At 40.0% G+C, this 17892-nt stretch overlaps 1 protein-coding gene across 3 annotated transcripts; it reads right to left on the bottom strand.

Moving 5' to 3' along the window:
• Positions 1 to 1071: 1071 nt before the first annotated feature.
• On the bottom strand, positions 1072 to 15833 carry PHAX (phosphorylated adaptor for RNA export). Of its 3 annotated transcripts, XR_008574726.1 has the most exons (7): positions 15674 to 15833; positions 13051 to 13670; positions 10224 to 10344; positions 8372 to 8455; positions 6436 to 6727; positions 5186 to 5391; positions 1072 to 3719 (listed from the first exon to the last, which is right to left on the bottom strand). XR_008574726.1 is itself a non-coding variant. In XM_054810635.1 (6 exons), exons 1-5 carry the CDS (start codon positions 15776 to 15778, stop codon positions 6458 to 6460), a joined length of 1200 nt encoding a protein of 399 aa, XP_054666610.1. In that variant the 5' UTR covers positions 15779 to 15833; the 3' UTR covers positions 1072 to 3719; positions 6436 to 6457. The 3 variants fall into 3 exon arrangements, 2 of the variants coding, with proteins under 2 accessions (XP_054666610.1, XP_054666609.1); XM_054810635.1 differs by lacking the exon at positions 5186 to 5391; XM_054810634.1 differs by lacking the exons at positions 1072 to 3719; positions 5186 to 5391 and having other exon boundaries at positions 5944 to 6727; positions 15674 to 15832.
• Positions 15834 to 17892: the final 2059 nt, after the last annotated feature.

The raw sequence follows: 17892 nt of genomic DNA, 5'->3' as shown, positions 1-17892 counted from the left end.
AGAAACTGGTGGATGAAGTGGCCAGGCCACTCTCCATCGTATTTGAGAAGTCCTGGCAGTCCAGTGAAGTTCCCACTGCCTGGAAAAGGGGAAACACAACCCCCATTTTTAAGAAGGGAAAAAAAGAAGACCTGGGGAACTACAGGCCGTTCAGTCTCACCTCTGTGCCTGTCAAGATCATGAAGCACATCCTCCTGGAAACTATGCTCCAACTCATGGGAAATAAGGAGGTGATTGGTGACAGCCAACACGGCTTCACTAAGGGCAAATTGTGCCTGAGAAATTTGGTGGCATTCTGTGATGGGGTTACAGCATTGGTAGATAAGGGAAGAGTGACAGATGTCATCTACTTGGACTTGTGCAAAGCATTTGACACTGTCCCACATGACATCCTTCTCTCTAAATTGGAGAGACATAGACTTGGTGGATGGGCCACTCAGTGGATAAGGAATTGGCTGGATAGTCACACTCGAAATGTTGCAGTCAACGGCTCACTGTCCAAGTGGACACTAGTGACGAGTGGTGTTCCTCAGGGGCTGGTATTGGGACTGGCACTGTTCAACATCTTTGTCAGCGACATGGACAGTGGGATCGAGTGCACCCTCAGCAAGTTTGCTGACGATCCCAAGCTGCGTAGTGTGGTTGACACACTGGAGGGAAGGGATGCCATCCAGAGGGACCTTGACAGGCTGGAGAGGTGGGCCCGTGTGAATCGCATGAAGTTCAACAAGGCCAAGTGCAAGGTCCTGCACATGGGCTGGTGCAATCCCAAGCACGACTACAGGCTGGGCAGAGAATGGAGTGAGAGCAGCCCTGAGAAAAAGGACTTGGGAGTGTTGATTGATGAAAAGCTCAACGTCACCTGGTAACGTGCGCTTGCAGCCCAGAAAGCCAACCGTGTCCTGGGCTGCATCAAAAGACATGTGACCAGCAGGTCAAGGGAGGTGATCCTGCCCCTCTACTCTGCTCTTGTGAAACCCCACCTGGAGTACTGCATCCAGCTCTGGGGGCCCCAGTACAAGACAGACATGGAGCTGTGGAAGAGAGTCCAGAGGAGGGCCACGAAGCTGATCAGAGGGATGCAGCACCTCTCCTGTGCGGACAGGCTGAGAGAGTTGGGGTTGTTCACCCTGGAGAAGAGAAGGCTCCAGGGAGACTTTATAGCAGCCTTCCAGTGCCTAAAGGGGGCCTACAGGAAAGCTGGTGAGGGACTGTTTATCAGGGAGTGTAGTCATAGGACAAGGGGTAATGGGTTTAAGCTGAAGCAGGGTAGATTTAGATGAGATTTTAGGAACAAATTCTTCACTGTGAGGGTGGTGAGGCACTGCAACAGGTCTCCCAGAGAGGTTGTGGATGCCCCCTCCCTGGAAGGGCTCAAGGCCCAGTTGGATGAGGCTTTGGGCAACGTGGTCTAGTGGAGGATGTCCCTGCTCATGGCAAGGGGGTTGGAACTAGATGATCTTTGAGGTCCCTTCCAACATTTATGATTCTACGATACACAGACATTGTGCTTTTCCACCAAAATCTTGATTACAAAATATTTTGTGCTTGCATATTCTTTATCAAAGACAGTAGGTCAACATTAAGGCAAAGTTGTTGTTTTACTTTTCTCTATAATGAAAATAGTTTGGAGCAATTTCATATGCTATTTAAATGTTTCATACTATACTGTTCCAGCTTGTTTCTAAGAGGAAGAAGCAGGTCGAGTTTTCTGCATGCAAAAGCAATCACAGTTGCCAGTATCTAGAAACATGGGAATGTATGAGGATATCAGCAACTAACATTTCCCAAGGCATTTATTTTTTCTTGGGGGTTTTTCTTTCATCTCCATGGCAAAATGTTTCCTGGTGCACCAAGAACAAGCTGTCTTCCAGAGCCCCAGTATGTAATTCAGCAAGTTCTGCATGACGAATTAAGGCATTCCAGGGGTTGAAGGCTGTCAATGCAAAACTCATCAGTGGTAACTAAAGAAGAAATATAAAATAATTACTGTAAATAGCTGTACTATCATTTGAAAAAAAAAAGACCTGATAGAACAAATGAAAAATTCTGGGGGCAAATTAAAAAAACTACAACTTCTGGGGAAAAATGAGAATACCTTTCAAAGGCATGATGTTTTAAACAAGAATGCTGATATACTGAATCACAAATGAGCTTTCAAGGGGAAAAAAAAAATCTTTGTAGGGAAGTTTTCAAGCTAAGAAAGATTTTTCTGCATTTATTTAATGACAGAAAAATGTTGGTTTGCTTTTGTTAATAACTGAAAACTGCTCAAGGAAAAAAATTACCTTAAAGGTAGTATCTAGAATACCTAACTTGTGTATAGAATCTTGTTACAACTTCAGATATATGTTTCTCATTTTCATCAGTATTTAGCTCCAGATCCTTGTGATTCTAGAAATATGTTTGGCTAGGCCGTATTGTACGTATCAGAGTTGAGTGTTCCTTCCTCCTACCACAGCACTGAATAAGTAGCATCTATCAGTATTGCAGAGAACTTAAAATACTTCCTTCCTAAATATTGCCAAGCTCTGTTTTTCAAGGACTTCCTAGGGCCTGACAGATCATGAGTGAGACAGGATGCAGTAAGTCCAAATTACCAAGAATTCACAGCTGCTCCAAAGATTGCCACTGTGCAACACGCTCTCCAGCTGCCCGCCGAATACAAGAGGTGGTCCTAGGAAATTACAATCATCACCTCTGCCAGGTGCTTGAATCCCTTAAACTATGATGCAAAGGCTGGATATTACCAGAATCACTGAAGTACCACACCACTTCAGAAATAGACTTGTATCTTTGATGTGCTGCTGACCAGTAAGAATTAGGGACAGGGGTGGGCTACCAAGTAAGCCCATATTCACTGAAGCAATGAATACAATTCTGCTCCATACATTGCAAAAAACTAAGCTTTAAAAAAGTGCCTCTGGCAGACTTTTCTGTGTCAAAACTGCAGCAGCAGAGGATGGTGTAAGTTAAGGGGATAAGTAATAACGGTTGTCATAGTGAAGTTTTATGACAGATTGAAAAAAAAAAAAGAAACCTCTTCTGAAAAACTTGTAATTTTCTTTATTACCCAGCCTACTCCTCCACACCTCTACTCTGACAAAATACGAGGAATTTAACCTCTTTGTAACAGCAACTGTCATAATTAATGTAGTCATCTCCTTTTCATTCACTTCTCCCATCATCTTTATACCTTGTTATTGCCGTTTTTCACTTCCTCTCACTCTTTGGCTCCTTGTAGATCTTTCAGAAATCAGAGTCCTTAATAAACCTATCTGTAGAATGAATAACCCTGCATGTGCCAACTATCTGCCTCTACCCATTTCTCCTACACAAAGGAATCAGTGTCATACTTTTTTTTTAATTATGATCAAAATAAAGAAAAACAGAATAGAAGTTTTAGACAGAAATAAACTTCAGGATAAAATGTCCTACTAGCACTATGAAGATGCTACAGAGAGAATAGCAAACCATTCCTGTCTGGCTTGATGTTTGGAACTGGATTCAATCAATACGAGTTGCTTCACATACCCAGCAGCACCTTGGGGAATATGGGACCACCATTAAACTGCATACAGGACAAAACCCCTTTCTGATCTCACTATCACTTCCTTTAAATTCAAATTATTCTTCATGTCTTCTTTTCAAGGCATCACAGGAAGCTCTGGGTCATTCCATCCATGCTCGAGAATTTTGGCAAATAGCAGTTAATAAACCTGGAGGACATAAAAACATTTTAATGAGGTCATCTACTTGGAAGGGGAATTTGTAATTGTAATTATACTTAAAGTGGTCCTTTCATGATCCACTATAAAACTGAATCATTAATAAATTAATTTTCCCTGTGATACCAAAGAGCATTGTTTTCTTATTTGAATTTGGGACAGAAGGAAGAAAACCATCTTTGGCTACAAACAAGCTTTGTGTTTTCAAGCCAGAGCACACTTCCCTCATTTTCACTACTTCAGGCATGACAGAGACAGCTTATTACGCTGCTATAGCTTAAGGGATGGAGGGTGGTATTTGTCCCGGTAGTACGCAGTCTACATTTGCAGTAAAGATGATGCCTCAATCACATCTGCCCACCAGAAAAACTTAACACAACCCCCAACCCTTATATTTGTATTTTTGTCTGGAAAACACCAACTACAAAAATCTACACAGCCAGGCATGTCTGTTCCCCAGCAGAACATAGCCCAGACAATCCAGTTTGGTTACAAGCCACAGTCAACAAGCACCAGAGAGCTGCTCTCTCTGAAAGTATCAGCTCAGGACAGACTAAACAGATTCAACCTAAGGCTTGCCAACACAAGCCCCAAACTCTGTCACACACGGACTCATGATGCAGCTGCTGCTGAGCTGCCACCACCACACACCAGCAAAGGCAGATGCATCCCACAGAAGAGGGCAGGGGCCGGTGCCAGGCTGTACAGGATCAGCCCTGCGACTCCACTAACAAACCAAAGCTCAACTGCAGCCACTACACTGCTACACAAAAGATGGTGCTGCTTAATGCAATCTTTTTGATACCAAAGGTGAAGAAAAAGAAATTGCTGGTGTAATATTAATGAAGACTAGTTGCTCATTGTTTTGAACAGGCTTCCTTTTGAAAGGACTGTGTTGAAAACCAAAGAAAATAGGAAAGAGAGAAAAAAAATGAAGATAAGCAAAGGCCATTAGTCAGAAACTGGAAGAAAGGAACGGTCACTCTATCATCTTCCTTTTGTTAAAGAGAAGACTTTACACATTGTTTTAGTACCCCTTACCTCAGAAATCAACATTAAAAATATTAACATTTAAAAAATACACAGTGCTCATTAGCAACAAGTTACATACAATAAAAAATTAAAATTTGCTGATTCTATCCAGAAAAGACACTCCCAAGCAGTTCCCAAAACTACAATCAAATGGTACAGTCCCAAACTAATTAATCTGTTTCCATGACTTATCAGTTCAGTACTCTGACCATCACAGATCTGTTAGGAAAGTTAATGAACAAATCAGACCCTTTTGTTTTTTTCAGCAAGAGCAACTACTACCAGCAACAACATGCTTCACATCTGATGAGTAACCTAAAAATAGGGAGCTCTGGCACATGAACAGAAAAATGCAGAAAAGTCAAACCTCTAATTAAATTTAGTAAAGTATATAATGGAATGTGCTTTATGTTTAAGAACTCTACCTTCAAATACTGTAGTCCTTTAAACACCAGCTCTTGACAGTACTGAATTGTTCAATATTGTAACTTCATTATGCATTTTAGTGATATGCTTTGCTTCTGAAAGCCAAGGACTCCAGGTGAACAAAATTTATGTACAGAAGTTTGTTGTTGGGTTTGAAAGTGTATTCATTAATACTTCAGAAACACTTCATACTGGAAAATAGTGTCTAGTCACAGAAAGCACAACTTATTAGTGATAAAATATTTTAAACATCATACATATCAGTGTCACACATGTTCTTCAGTCCTATTAAAAACATTCAACATAAAAGCTGTCTTCGACTGAACTTACAAACTACACAACAGTTTTCTGCATCAAGTAAAAAAAATATCATCTTTTCCATACTATTGTTTTCTTAAGAATCAGCACAGAAAAACTTCAGAACTTCTGCAAGCTGCACATTACTTTATACTACTGCACACGAGAAGCATGGAAACAAGAATTGCAAGGTTAAGGATTCATACCTGCATGTAGAGTCTATGGACCCTTGAGAGGAACATGGATTAGTAAAATCTTATTAGTCAGAAAGCACTCAGTTATATTTGTTTTCAAACAAAAAAGATCTGTGTAAGTTGTGGGTGTCCAATCATGGAAAAGTCTAGACAGAACAGGTAGGAAGCTCAAGCCACTATTATAATAAAAAGCATTAAAATGCTGCAGAAATTTAAAACAATAAAGCTCAACAGAGCTTATTTACAAGGTTGTCACCCAAAGGTCATCAACCATTAAAATTGTTTATTTCACAAACCAATCTGTCTTTACAGGTCTTACTCCTATCAACACTGTTATTCTTGTCAACACACTGCCATATTAAGAACACACGATCTTTTATATCAAGACTACACTGTTTTCTGTTCAACTGTAATGAAAAGCATTGCTCACTTGATGACTTTGTTAGCTTCAGGAAATTAAATATGATGTATTTGGTTAAAAAACAGCCTTAATTCCTAAACCTATCATGTGGCTAAAAAAAGTTCCTAAGGAACAAATATGATGATGCAGAGCTGTTATCTAGAAAAATCTTACCAGTTTTGGAGGACTCAGCAAACATAATAGGATAATTAACATCTTTTATGCTGTTAAATTTAGCTAAAAATTATGTCGTATTCTTCAGCATCAAATATTTCCATGTTTCTGCAGCTTATGAAAACAAGAAGCCATAGGATTATAAGAAAGGCTCATTTAATATGTTTTAGAGAGACTTTATTACCAAGAACTAGAAGATCTCCAAACTAGAAGATCTCCAAATCATGAGGATTATCAATTTCAATAATATCTTCAGGTTCCATCTTTGCTTCATGATGCCCCTCCTGTAGATCATCTAGGGAAGCCAGAGCCTCATTCGTATCACTAGCAAAAGTCTCACGAGATGCATCATCATATTCTTGCAGGTTAAGCCCTTTAATGGCTTTTTTCATCTTCTTCCCTAGAACTTGTAGTCTTCTCTTCTTAGCAGCTTTTTTGTTTTCATACTCCTTTTGGTTTTCCAGATAGAATATTTCCTTGAAAGAAAATAAGAAAAAGTCTGACATATTCATTTTACTAGTGTTTTCTAAAGAAAACAAAAAGTAGTAATTTTTTTATTAAAATACCATTCAATAGTATTTAACTAAGATACACATCATTGATAGAAGTAGGAGGCCAGAATGCACTTAAGTGCCCCATATATAATTTTATTACATAATTTCTCAGCAATCTCAAAGTGTAAATAAGTATCACTAAGTTTTCATTTCAAGTTTGCTGATGATACAGGACTGGGAGGAATGGGTAGCAGACCAGAGGGTTGTTCTGCCATACTGAGGCACCTGTAGAGAAAATACCAAAGGTTCTATAATAACTTGAGAAAACTTTCCACCACAATTCAAATTTGACTCCAGGTCTCATGATCTTTACTGTCAAACATTTGTGAACCCCATTAACATCTTCTCTACTGCAAAATATGACTGTTAAAAATTTCCTCCATATTTCAAGGGGGAAAATATCATGTAGCAGAGCTAAATGCTGTTACATACCTTTCTTACCCTGTTTTTTAAAATACATAAACTGCATACAGAAAACAATGCTTTTCTTCTCCCCGAAATCTGCAAGTCAAGCACTAAGGATATGCAAATCTGTGAGAGCTGTATATATGAGAACCTCCATGACAGGATTACTCATATTCTTCCTACAGGTTTGTGTGACAAATGATGCCTCATACCATCAATCAAGTTTGCTGAGTGAAAACTGCTGCTTAATTAAATGCTTGCCAGTATCAGCAAGAGAAGAATGAGACACACAACTACAAGGGTATGGAAGAAGGGTAGAAGACCATTTTGTTTTTGGAAGAGAAGAGCAAATTTTTTTCTTTTGTAATGGGGTAAAGTGATCAAATTTGCAACTTTTTGTGACCACTGTAAGCTATGAGAGTATTTTGGGGTTTTTTAACATAAACCAGACAATCACAGTTTATGTTGATCTGTTTCTCAGTTCCCAATACAAGATGCTAGGATGGTTTACAGAGTGAGCTGTAGCCACCTACAAGCAATATAAATGAGTCTTTTAGCAAAGACTTTAAAGTGGCAAATACCATTAAAAAAATCCCACCAAGCTGGTTTAATTAGATGAAGAAAATACCATCTCACTCTATTTCATACTCTAAAAGGGAAGTCAATAATATTTACAAGCTGACAAAACTAATTTGGTGAACACCACAGATGAGGCCAATAAGCAATTCAGACTAGGTTCAGACCAGTATCTGACTTAATGGGAAATACTGCCTGGTGCTACAGCTGGAGCTAAAAAGGACAAAAATATTCTATTAGAACACCATTCAATACATGCACAATGATGCAGAGCTCCAAAGGGAAAAATACCACTGCAGAGAATTTGTATATACCTTACAGCAATGTTAAGGAAAATGTTTACCTCTTCAGACTTTACAGCCTACATCATCCTCAACAGGTTTTTGTGACTGGCAATACATAAAAGGTGTTCTCTCTGCCTAGTGTGAATGCCAATTCATCAATTTTTCATGTTTTTTATTTTTCTTATATTTTGAACATGAAAAGGTCATTTCTTTGGAATATAAACTTGCCAGAAGTTATGAGAGAGATTCAGTCGTAACATTGGTTATCTTGAACAATCATTTGCACTCTCAACAACTTTACCTTGATTTGTTCTTCTTTGATGCTAGGTGTGTTCTTCAGCAGGTTTAAATAAACGCCCCCTGGTGTTCTTCTCCTAGTGCCGTTCTTAATAGGGAAAGGGTAAATTAGCAATAGCAAGCTTAATACATAAGTGTTGATATAAAAATAGCATCTAAGTACTTTGTATTGAGACAGAATAAAAAAAATTAAGTTCCGCTGTGTTAGGTATTACATAAAACCAACACTGACTGCATTTTATTTGCGATTGAACTAGTTGCAAAAAGGTCAAAAAACAGCTTGCTGCATTTGGACAAATAAACTATGAGGTTACAAAAAGTTTGCTTTAGAACATAATACCAAACTGTTCAACTACATACTAACATTCCTAACGTGTAAGCCCAGTAAAATGTCAAAAATTAATTTCATAAAATTACATAATCTTGGGTTTTTTTAATTGTGCTCAGCAATTCTACAACTTATCTGCATATCTGCAGGATTTTGCATTTCTGCCTAAGGCATACGAAACACAACATTGTACTTTAAAGTTTCTCCCCATAACATACTAGTTCCATGCTTCAACAGTTTTTAGTTTAACAGCAGTGGTGCAATGTGTCATACTGAAGCATGAATGGACTCAGCTTTGAAACCTCTGTAAATTATAAGCTGTAATTATCATACTATTATTCAACTACCATTCATAGTATGTAAAGTTGAACTGTTACTCCGGTGGTCTGATATTGTATTAAATGTGACATATTTCTGCTAACTGACAAAGTAAAATACAATCCAAAAGTTCTAAGGAGAGAGAACACCAATTTTTAAGTAAGCTCTTGAAACAGCAGATACCACATACTTTTATCATCCTATGGCACAAAATCCCAACCAAGAATAATAATATGATCTGCCTTTCAAATGGCATACTCTGATCTGCAGCCAAAGAAACCTGTGCCACCAGGAGTTCTGTCCTTTCATCTCCTTGGTAAACACTTGTTAATAAGTACTTTAATCTTTCAAGACAATACATTGCTTCTAAAACACATTGCTAACTAGAAAGTTGTTGTGTTTGGTTTTTTTTGTTTTGGGGAAGTGGTGGTGTTTTTTCTTTGTTTTGTTCTTCCCCCCCTTCTCTCTACTTCCAATGACAGAACTTAAAAGATGTAAGTTATAAACAAATGTCTGAAAGTACTTACTAGTTCCCTCTCACTTTTTATTCTTCTGAACTTTTGCAGTGAGGCTCATTATTTAATAAAAACAAAAACATACTGAGAAATTAGTAACATAACCATTAAGAATAGGATTTTTACCATGATTTTTAACAGAAACCAGTACGCAGTTTTGCTCTACTGATACACAAGCCAATAGTTCTCTAATAAAGCAGATTCCCTTTTGAAAGTTACTCTCCAAATGTGACATTAGAAATGCTTGCTATTGAGTATGTTGACCTCTGATGGCATGCTGATTAACCCAGTAGATATGTCAGTGCTGTCAAACATCCACCTGACTTACTGAAGCAACATGCCACAGGCTTCATCTGGATCCTAACATTACAAACTTTTATTCAAGCTTCAGAATACTTCACTCTAAAGACTGTCAGGGAAAGATCCCAAGGGGAGGCAGCATAACCCATACAATGTTATCACTGCAAATCAGATACTAATCTCAGTACAAAGAGTTGGGCAATTTCCAGGTTCATTCGTCTCACTGTTTACTCAAATCCTACTGGAAGGTTACATTGCTATTTATTAAGTGAGTTTCAGGGGGAGAGAAGGCCATGAAACTCTGTCCAACATGAAAGCCGTGCAATAGTACTACGTAAATACTCTACAAGTAAAAAGGGGTGTGTGTGTGTCCCACAATATCACATTTTTCTTACCACTATGAACAGTCCACCATTTTGTTCCACTTCAGCTGTTTCCATAAGCAGTTCGATAGCTTTTCTTTTCCCAATTATTTTCACTACTCGGGCAATTAAATCTTTCTTTGGCTCGCAAAGCCTAGGAAGAGAGAGAAAAAGGCACATTTACACATTTATTATGAGTATAATTTCTTGAGCAAAATTGACCATGGAACTTCCATAATGAATAATTCTTTCTGTGGGACATAAAACTGTGCTAAAATAAAAGAGTCCATACATTTAAATGTGTTTCAATGGATTCTTGAATCAGTTTTCAAATCACTGAGCTTCTCAGGGACAGTTTTTAAGCATGCATTTTTAAAATTTTTTTCAATGAAAATGCATTGAGTGATTATTTTTCTTCTATTGATGTGTGAAAGATTAACCCAAACAAGCAACTGCAAAGACCTATATAAATATCTGAAATTACAGTATAAAAGTCTGCTGTGCATTTAACAAGTAAACCCAAAGCACCTGTTACAGTTAAATTAACAATTAACTGAAGACAACTCAGTGTAAAAGTTCCCCTGTATCATGTACCATTCTGACAAACCTACATAATAAAAAAGAAATCAGCCTGTTGACTAATCTATAACAACTTATAAAATGCCAACAAGAAAAAATATTGTAAAATTACTGTGTTAAATTGTATTCTTTTGAAGCAACAATGTCCTCATACAGAAAATTTCATTGTCAGTCTACAGGGAGAGGCTTACATAGCACCAATTCACTGTGACAAAGTATGTACTCCCATTGGAAAACATTGTAAGCCCACAAATCAACACGACTTGTCCAGAGCAAGAGTTCATACACTAAATTCTCATTTTTTTAATGACAAAGCTGCTCATTAAGCACAGTCAGTGGTTTGACACTTTGGGGACCAATAGACCACCAGCATTACTAAAATTTCTTAAAGACCACTGTCTAGCCTAATTGTTTCAAGCGACATTATTATGCTATAAAGTTGCATACATTACAATGACTGCATAACAGAAGGTGTTTGACCACAGATGTGAAGAACTATTTAGAACGACCAGGCTAGCTTCAACTGCTTCAATTCTATGACTGAAGTTACCTGAAACTAATTGTCCCACTCATGAAAAGGATTACCCCACTTGCTTAACTTTACACACTGTGTTTAATCCCACTGAGATCAATGAATGATAAGGCAGCAGAAGGTAGATGCTTTCTTAAATATTTATAGGATTGAGTTCTAAATTGTGAATTATTGGAAGAGATGGAAGTGTTTCTCAAAGATGCAGAGAACTTTAAGATCACCAGGATTCCTTAGAGGGCTGGTTAAATAGACCTTCCCTTAATAGCAGTGGCAGCTTAAACAGTCAAATTCCCACCTAGTGTTCATTCTGACCCTGCACAATCCTCCTGTATGCATGCTTTACCAAGCAGCTGTGCACCACAACAGGAACTGAACAAGGTAAAGGGCAAAAAATGGCACAAGATGGTCAGAAAAACTCTTTGATTTCAGGTCACTGCGTGGGCCAGCACAACAAAAGGCTCTGAATCCAGGCACAGATGGCACAGCACGGATCAAAGAGCAGTGCTGTGATGTGTATAACCACAATCCTATTGATGCAGTTCAGCACTACTGAGGTGCTGCCCTATTTTGATGAAGCTCAATATAACAAATAAAAGTTTATTACACGGGACATGCTCAAAGTTTTCATTCACAAATGAGAAGTTACCAAGAACCAACAACAGCATTAATAATTGTCTAATTACTATATTTCAGCATCTGGTAATACTTATCACATACAACAAATCAACAATGATCAATAAACCCAGGTTTTATTTAAGCTAACCATCAGTAAATCTTGTAATTCTTGTTCCCTATTTAACATCATTTTAATCCCTTGCACCACCAAAAAAGGATTGTGGCAGTTTTAAGTCATTCTAAGTAAAAATGACTGCACTCGTGTGCCTTCCCTCACACATTAAGTCCAGCGCTGCCCTTGCCAGCTCCAAGGAAATTGTGCAGCAAATTGGTTCAGGAAACAAATCTGTCTGCAAACTAAGTCTTTAAAAAAAAGCAACAGGCTTTTGGACAGGTGAGTTTTCTGACTCAGTTCAGTGTACAATAAATAAATAGAAGGATTGTGAAAAGAATTGGATGGTGGAAAGTGTGCATATGAGTGGAGCGTGGTGACCCCAACACTGACTTCCATGAATGAGCACAGAACTCAGCTCAATTAGCTCAGTTTCACAACAGAGAGAGGCAAAGCTTGACTTCAGTGCTGGTGTGTAACCTTGGCACAGACCTCAGTTACAACAGCAGCAAAATGTTTTCTTGAGACAAGCATGTTCCACATAAAGAATACATGTATTTCAGAAGCTGTGCTCTCCAAAACACTACAGAGTCTGAGTCATCCACAGTTTCAAAGATTTATAACTTAGCCAGATTTTCATGGTGACCACAGCAGGTGTTCATTGATGTCCAACTATGCATCTTTACTCAAGGAATATTTCCTAAAAAAACCACTACTAAATCTGTACCATAAGCAACAGTATTCTTCCTTGCCATTGTTCTCAAATGACAAACCATTTTGATGGATCTTTAAAAAACATAAAAAATGTAGCAGACAGTATTACTGGATACTTCTACAAGATACCAGGCATAATGCTGCATCCTAATCCCAGGATTTTGGAAATACACACAAGGCACTCATGCTTTTTCTAATATGGTACATATTACATATTCAGCAGTAAGAAAGATCTCCCTCTCCCCTTCTTTTCCATCAACAGTTCACCAGTACCTAAGGAAGTGAAGATATACTGTTATTAAACTCACCGATAAGCAATTTCATCTGCCACTTTTTCCTCTGAATCTTCTTCTGTTACCTCATACCTTCCTTTGTATTTCATTTCTTGTCTTTCACCCAGTCTATCTTTTACAGGCCGCTTCCGTTTGAGAAAACTTTGCCCATTTTCTTCTTCTGCTGGCAATGTTTTCTTGTCATCATGCATGTATTCATCCAGTTCTTTATCTAATGTCTCTGCCTCCTTTTGCTGAGCTTCCTTCATCAGCTTTTTAGCCAATAAATAATTGTAAGTCTCAGACTGCCTGCTTCTGTCAATACTACCATCCATGCCTAGAATCCCAAGTTCAGCAGCCACTGCATCCTGATTCTGCTCCTGGAGCACAACACCCCAAATGTTGTTGACCTTCTTGCCACCTGGAGCAGTTTGGTTTTGGTGGCTCTGGCTAAACTGAAAAGGCTCAGACTTAGCAGGAGGAAAGTTGAAACATTTCTGTCGTTTTCGTTTCCACAGACAGCTGTCATCATCAGATTCAGAAAAGCTTTCATCACTTGAGTCCACACTTTTGGTTGTTCGATAAGGAACACTTGGTGCACATGATGAAATGCTGCTCTGGAACAGTCTGCCTGAATCACTGCCATCATGTGATTTCTGAAATGAAAAAGTAAATGTCAGTTAATGTAACTGCTCCTGTAAATTCAAAGATCTATCAAGTCATGCCAAAGATTTGATTAGGTAGTAAACTTAATTCTGACTCATGTGACTCTGAGTAGTCCTCTATGAGCATCTTTTGGACTACAGTTGACAGGAGCATCCTATGAAACTTCTGGATTTTGAATGCTTGTATATGAAAGACAGCATGGCTGCTATAGAGAACATATATCAGGAATTGCTAATCTACTTAATGTAATCTTTGTTGAATGAAATCAAAATTATTATGAGACTGGAAAAGCTATTGAAATTCCCAAATCGAACAAAGATACAACATGCAAAGCAGTTCTAAGAAAGATTAAAAAAACCAAACCACCACAGCAACTTACCAGAAGTTTTTTTTAACGGCATAGAAATTATTATTCTCTCTGGAGTCTGCAAGGAGTCAAGACTAGTCATCTGCAACCACAATAGTGTTCCCAGAGACTCAAGTGAGATGAAAAAGTGACCGAAAAAAACCAAAATCAAACCCATAAAACTTGGATGCTGCTCAGACTTTGAGAAGCTAACAATGTACTCTGATTCTGTTAGGAGGTGTACTGTGATTCAATCAGAACAGCACATGACCAGCTGGGGACTGTGGTACCTTACAGAAGAACTGGGGTTTTCTTCCTTCAAATCAACAAGATACCACTGACTCACTATGGCTTCTTATTAATTAGCTCAAAAACCCTAAAGGTTTCAACATACCTTACAAAAAAAGTCCCATTGCTATAAAATCTTTCAAGAAGTGCTGTCTCCCTATACACCAGATAAACTAAAATATGAAAGCCACACCTGCTCAAATCTGCATAAGATGCAAAAGCACTATGGGTAACATAACTCAGAATTCTTTTTCTCAATTGCTGGAAACTTTTGGTCATGTTGTCTGTGCTAATCTGTGGTAAGCATTTTCCTTGCTCATAATTCCAGTTTTTCCCTAACTGATTTCCTATCACAAAGTTATATGGCATCCAGTGAACTTTAAAAATAAGATCTCTTCCTTCCGTTTCAGGTGAAATAAAAGTTCCTTCTTTAACCTTAGAGCCTTCACTAACATTATGGCATCATTTCTTCTTCCTTCTATTAGAAAACAGAAGTCTTCAACTTATTTTATGTTATGAAATATGAACCTTTAATTTAAAATGTATTCCATAATGCAAAACACTAACAACTCCATAAATTAAAAAAATCCATGGCTGTAATAATTTGTTTTGTGCTCGACATCCCAGAACTATATTGCAAATAAATAATGAAATAAAATAAAAATCCTTACACATACAGTGTCATACACTGATTTATCTTATTTTGAAATCTTTTCCTGCCCACACAACCATAAACGCCTCACACTTCATTAACATGCCATCAATGTGAAAGCAATATGAGACACTTGGAAATAAATAACATCTCTTAAGCAATTCACAGATACAAAAGAGTTGTAAAGTCAGGGGAAAGCAGTAATCGCCAAATATTGCTTTCACGCGTTTTTACAACGGCTTGTTGCTATTGTTCTTGAGGCGACCAACGATACCGGTGAGCACTCTCCCTTGCTCACCGAACCCAGTGCCCAGCAACAACAAAAGCCTCCCCCGCCCCGCGACACCATGCAGTTTTCCCAAATGGACACGGCCTGGGAGGAACAAGCCGGTTCCCGGTCCCAAGGCACGGGACAGGCTGTCACTCCCGGGGAAGGGCCCCCGACCCAGCCACCCGGGCCGCACCGGGTCCCACTCCCCCCCGCCGGCATCGAGCACCGCCCCAGCTCGACTGCCCTCGCTCCCCAGCGACCTGACCAGCACTTCCTGCCCTCCGGCCGGGAGCGGGGTACTGCGGGCGGCGGCGGCAGGGCCCCTGCGGCCCTTTCGCTGCTCTCTCCCGGCTAGGTCTTCTGCGGCCCGCCGCCAGGGGTGGCGCGGCTCCGACTGGAGCCCGGGCCTCGCTGGCTGCCACCTTCTCTTTCTCACCTGTTGCGGGTCCCCGGGGGAGCCAGCGCCGGGCATGTCAGTATCCGAGTCAGAGAGCTCGCCGTCTTCCACATCGCCCTCCATACTCCTCACCTCCAGCGCCATCTCGCCGGAGCGCGGCTAATCACTGGGAGGGGAGGAGCGGGGCAGGCGCAGCCGCGGAGCGCGGCGACCCCCTCTCACCAATAGGGAGAGCGGGCGGCTCTGACGTAGAGCGTGGTACGTGTCGGGAACGCCGGCGAACGGGCGGGAAGGGACGGGGACGATGGGGGAAGTCCGTTGCGTTTCGCCGCCATCTTATCTGTGCCGGGGTGGGCGGTGCTGTTGCGACCGGGCTTCGTGCCGCCGTGCCGGTGGCTTATCTTGGTGCTGCAGTCGTGGAAATAGCCGGTGCTGCACAAAAAAAAAGTTTAGATGAAAATCCGTCCCGGTTGGCTTTACTGCGGTGCCCGGGGCGACTGGCAGGGCAGTGCGCACCCGTCGCCTCAGCGGCCGCGGGGCCGTTCAGCGCCCTGGGCACCAACCGTGGCGTGCGGCTCCTCAACCCAAAGGCGCAACAACAGCAATAACGAGCTGTTGCGTTAGCGAGTTAGTAAGATGGCCCCTTTTGATCTCTACAGCGAATTCTTGTGATACTCCTTAACAAATACTGGAAGAAAAGCATTTCCTACTTAGTGTCACTCAAAAACCCTTAGAAGACCGGAGAGACGTATGTTTCCTCCTAGTCAGGAGGGACTAAGTGACCTCCCAGGGTCCATTTCAACCTAAATGACTTTGTAGTCCTATGTGTTAATTTATGTATGACTCAAGCCATCATTTATGCACTGTAAAGCTAAAATGTCACTCTCCAAGGGTGTATTAATCTGTCTATAACAGGACAGTGAATATTAGGAAATTGTTTAAGGGATTGATAGTTTGAAACTGAGCTTTTTTTTGTTTACCACAACAGTCCAATCCAGTTCAAATCAGGCAGGCAAACTGTTAAGACAGTAAAAGGACTAAGGACTCCCCCTCTGCCGTCTCCCCCCCCCCCCCAAAAAAAAAAACCCCAAACCCACCCAATTAGAATAAAGCACGAGATAGAAAAGTACTGCCCTAATTTCTAGGGCTGTTCAGAATCTGTGTTAAGCAACTAAAAGAAGTCTGATCATGGAGTTTAAACTCTCTCCTTACTTGGTGTGAGCAATGACACATAAATGCAATGGTATTTGGTGACAAGAATAGTGCACGTGTGAGTAAGTGATGAATGAATATAAACATCTCTGGACTGATGGACCAAATGTTCAGTATCCTCAGCTGGTATAAACAGACGCAGATTAGATAATTTCCTCTGAGGACAGGTCTGCAGCTGTAGAAATTCAAATACACCACACATTTTACAGTATTACATCTCTGCTCATGGAGACAATGAAATGTTATGCTCACTTCTATCAATAAAAAATACTTTATTGTCACTTCTTCACAAATGTTGATGGATACTGATTCTTCAATAAAGGGAAAGAAATGCTGCTGCATTTTTTCTAAGAACAGATGTTTTTCCCAGGTGGTGTGCTACATAAATGGAAAGTGTTAAGAGATTGCTGGTAGGCATCCTTCAAACTGAACTTGAGAAAATGAGCGTTTACTTCAATGACAGGCTGTGATGGTTAATGTTCAACAACGTCCCATTTGGCTATGTCAATTAGGAGTTCAAGGAAGTCCTCCTGGTGTTTTAGCTCTGATTAATGCCAGATAGATCAATTTAGCTTATGCCTTACCTCAGCAATTCATATATTTCGTTCTGTCATTAATATATACACAGTCCCTCAGATGTGTACACAAAGCAGTGGGGCAGGGTGCAGTGCCGCATAGAAACACTTACTGTGTCTTGGTGGAATTTGAAAACCTTGAGTTAGGCACTGAGGCTCCTTACACAGTGGAGAGCTAAGCAGGAATCTGTTCATTAACACACAAAGCAGCGAGCTGCCCAGATCTATCTAATGACAACAGCCAAACCAAGGGAATGGACTTTACTGTTACCTGACATCCCAGACTACTGTTAGGTCTATTGTTATTGGCACCATGCAGAAAAGCAATGGTTCAACCCTGCAAAATAAGATGTGTTACTTACCTAGAAATACAATCTTCTGCAAGACTTAAGAAGCCGTTGACAGTTCCTGCCTGTATATATATCGTACCCTCTGCCCTTGGTTTGAAGTATGAGAAAATAGGAGGCTGTT

Source organism: Grus americana, chromosome Z (genome assembly GCF_028858705.1).
Source record: "Grus americana isolate bGruAme1 chromosome Z, bGruAme1.mat, whole genome shotgun sequence".
Taxonomy (NCBI): Eukaryota; Metazoa; Chordata; class Aves; order Gruiformes; family Gruidae; genus Grus; species Grus americana.
Note: the sequence above shows the minus strand (reverse complement) of the source record. Positions and strands in the feature narration are given on the sequence as shown.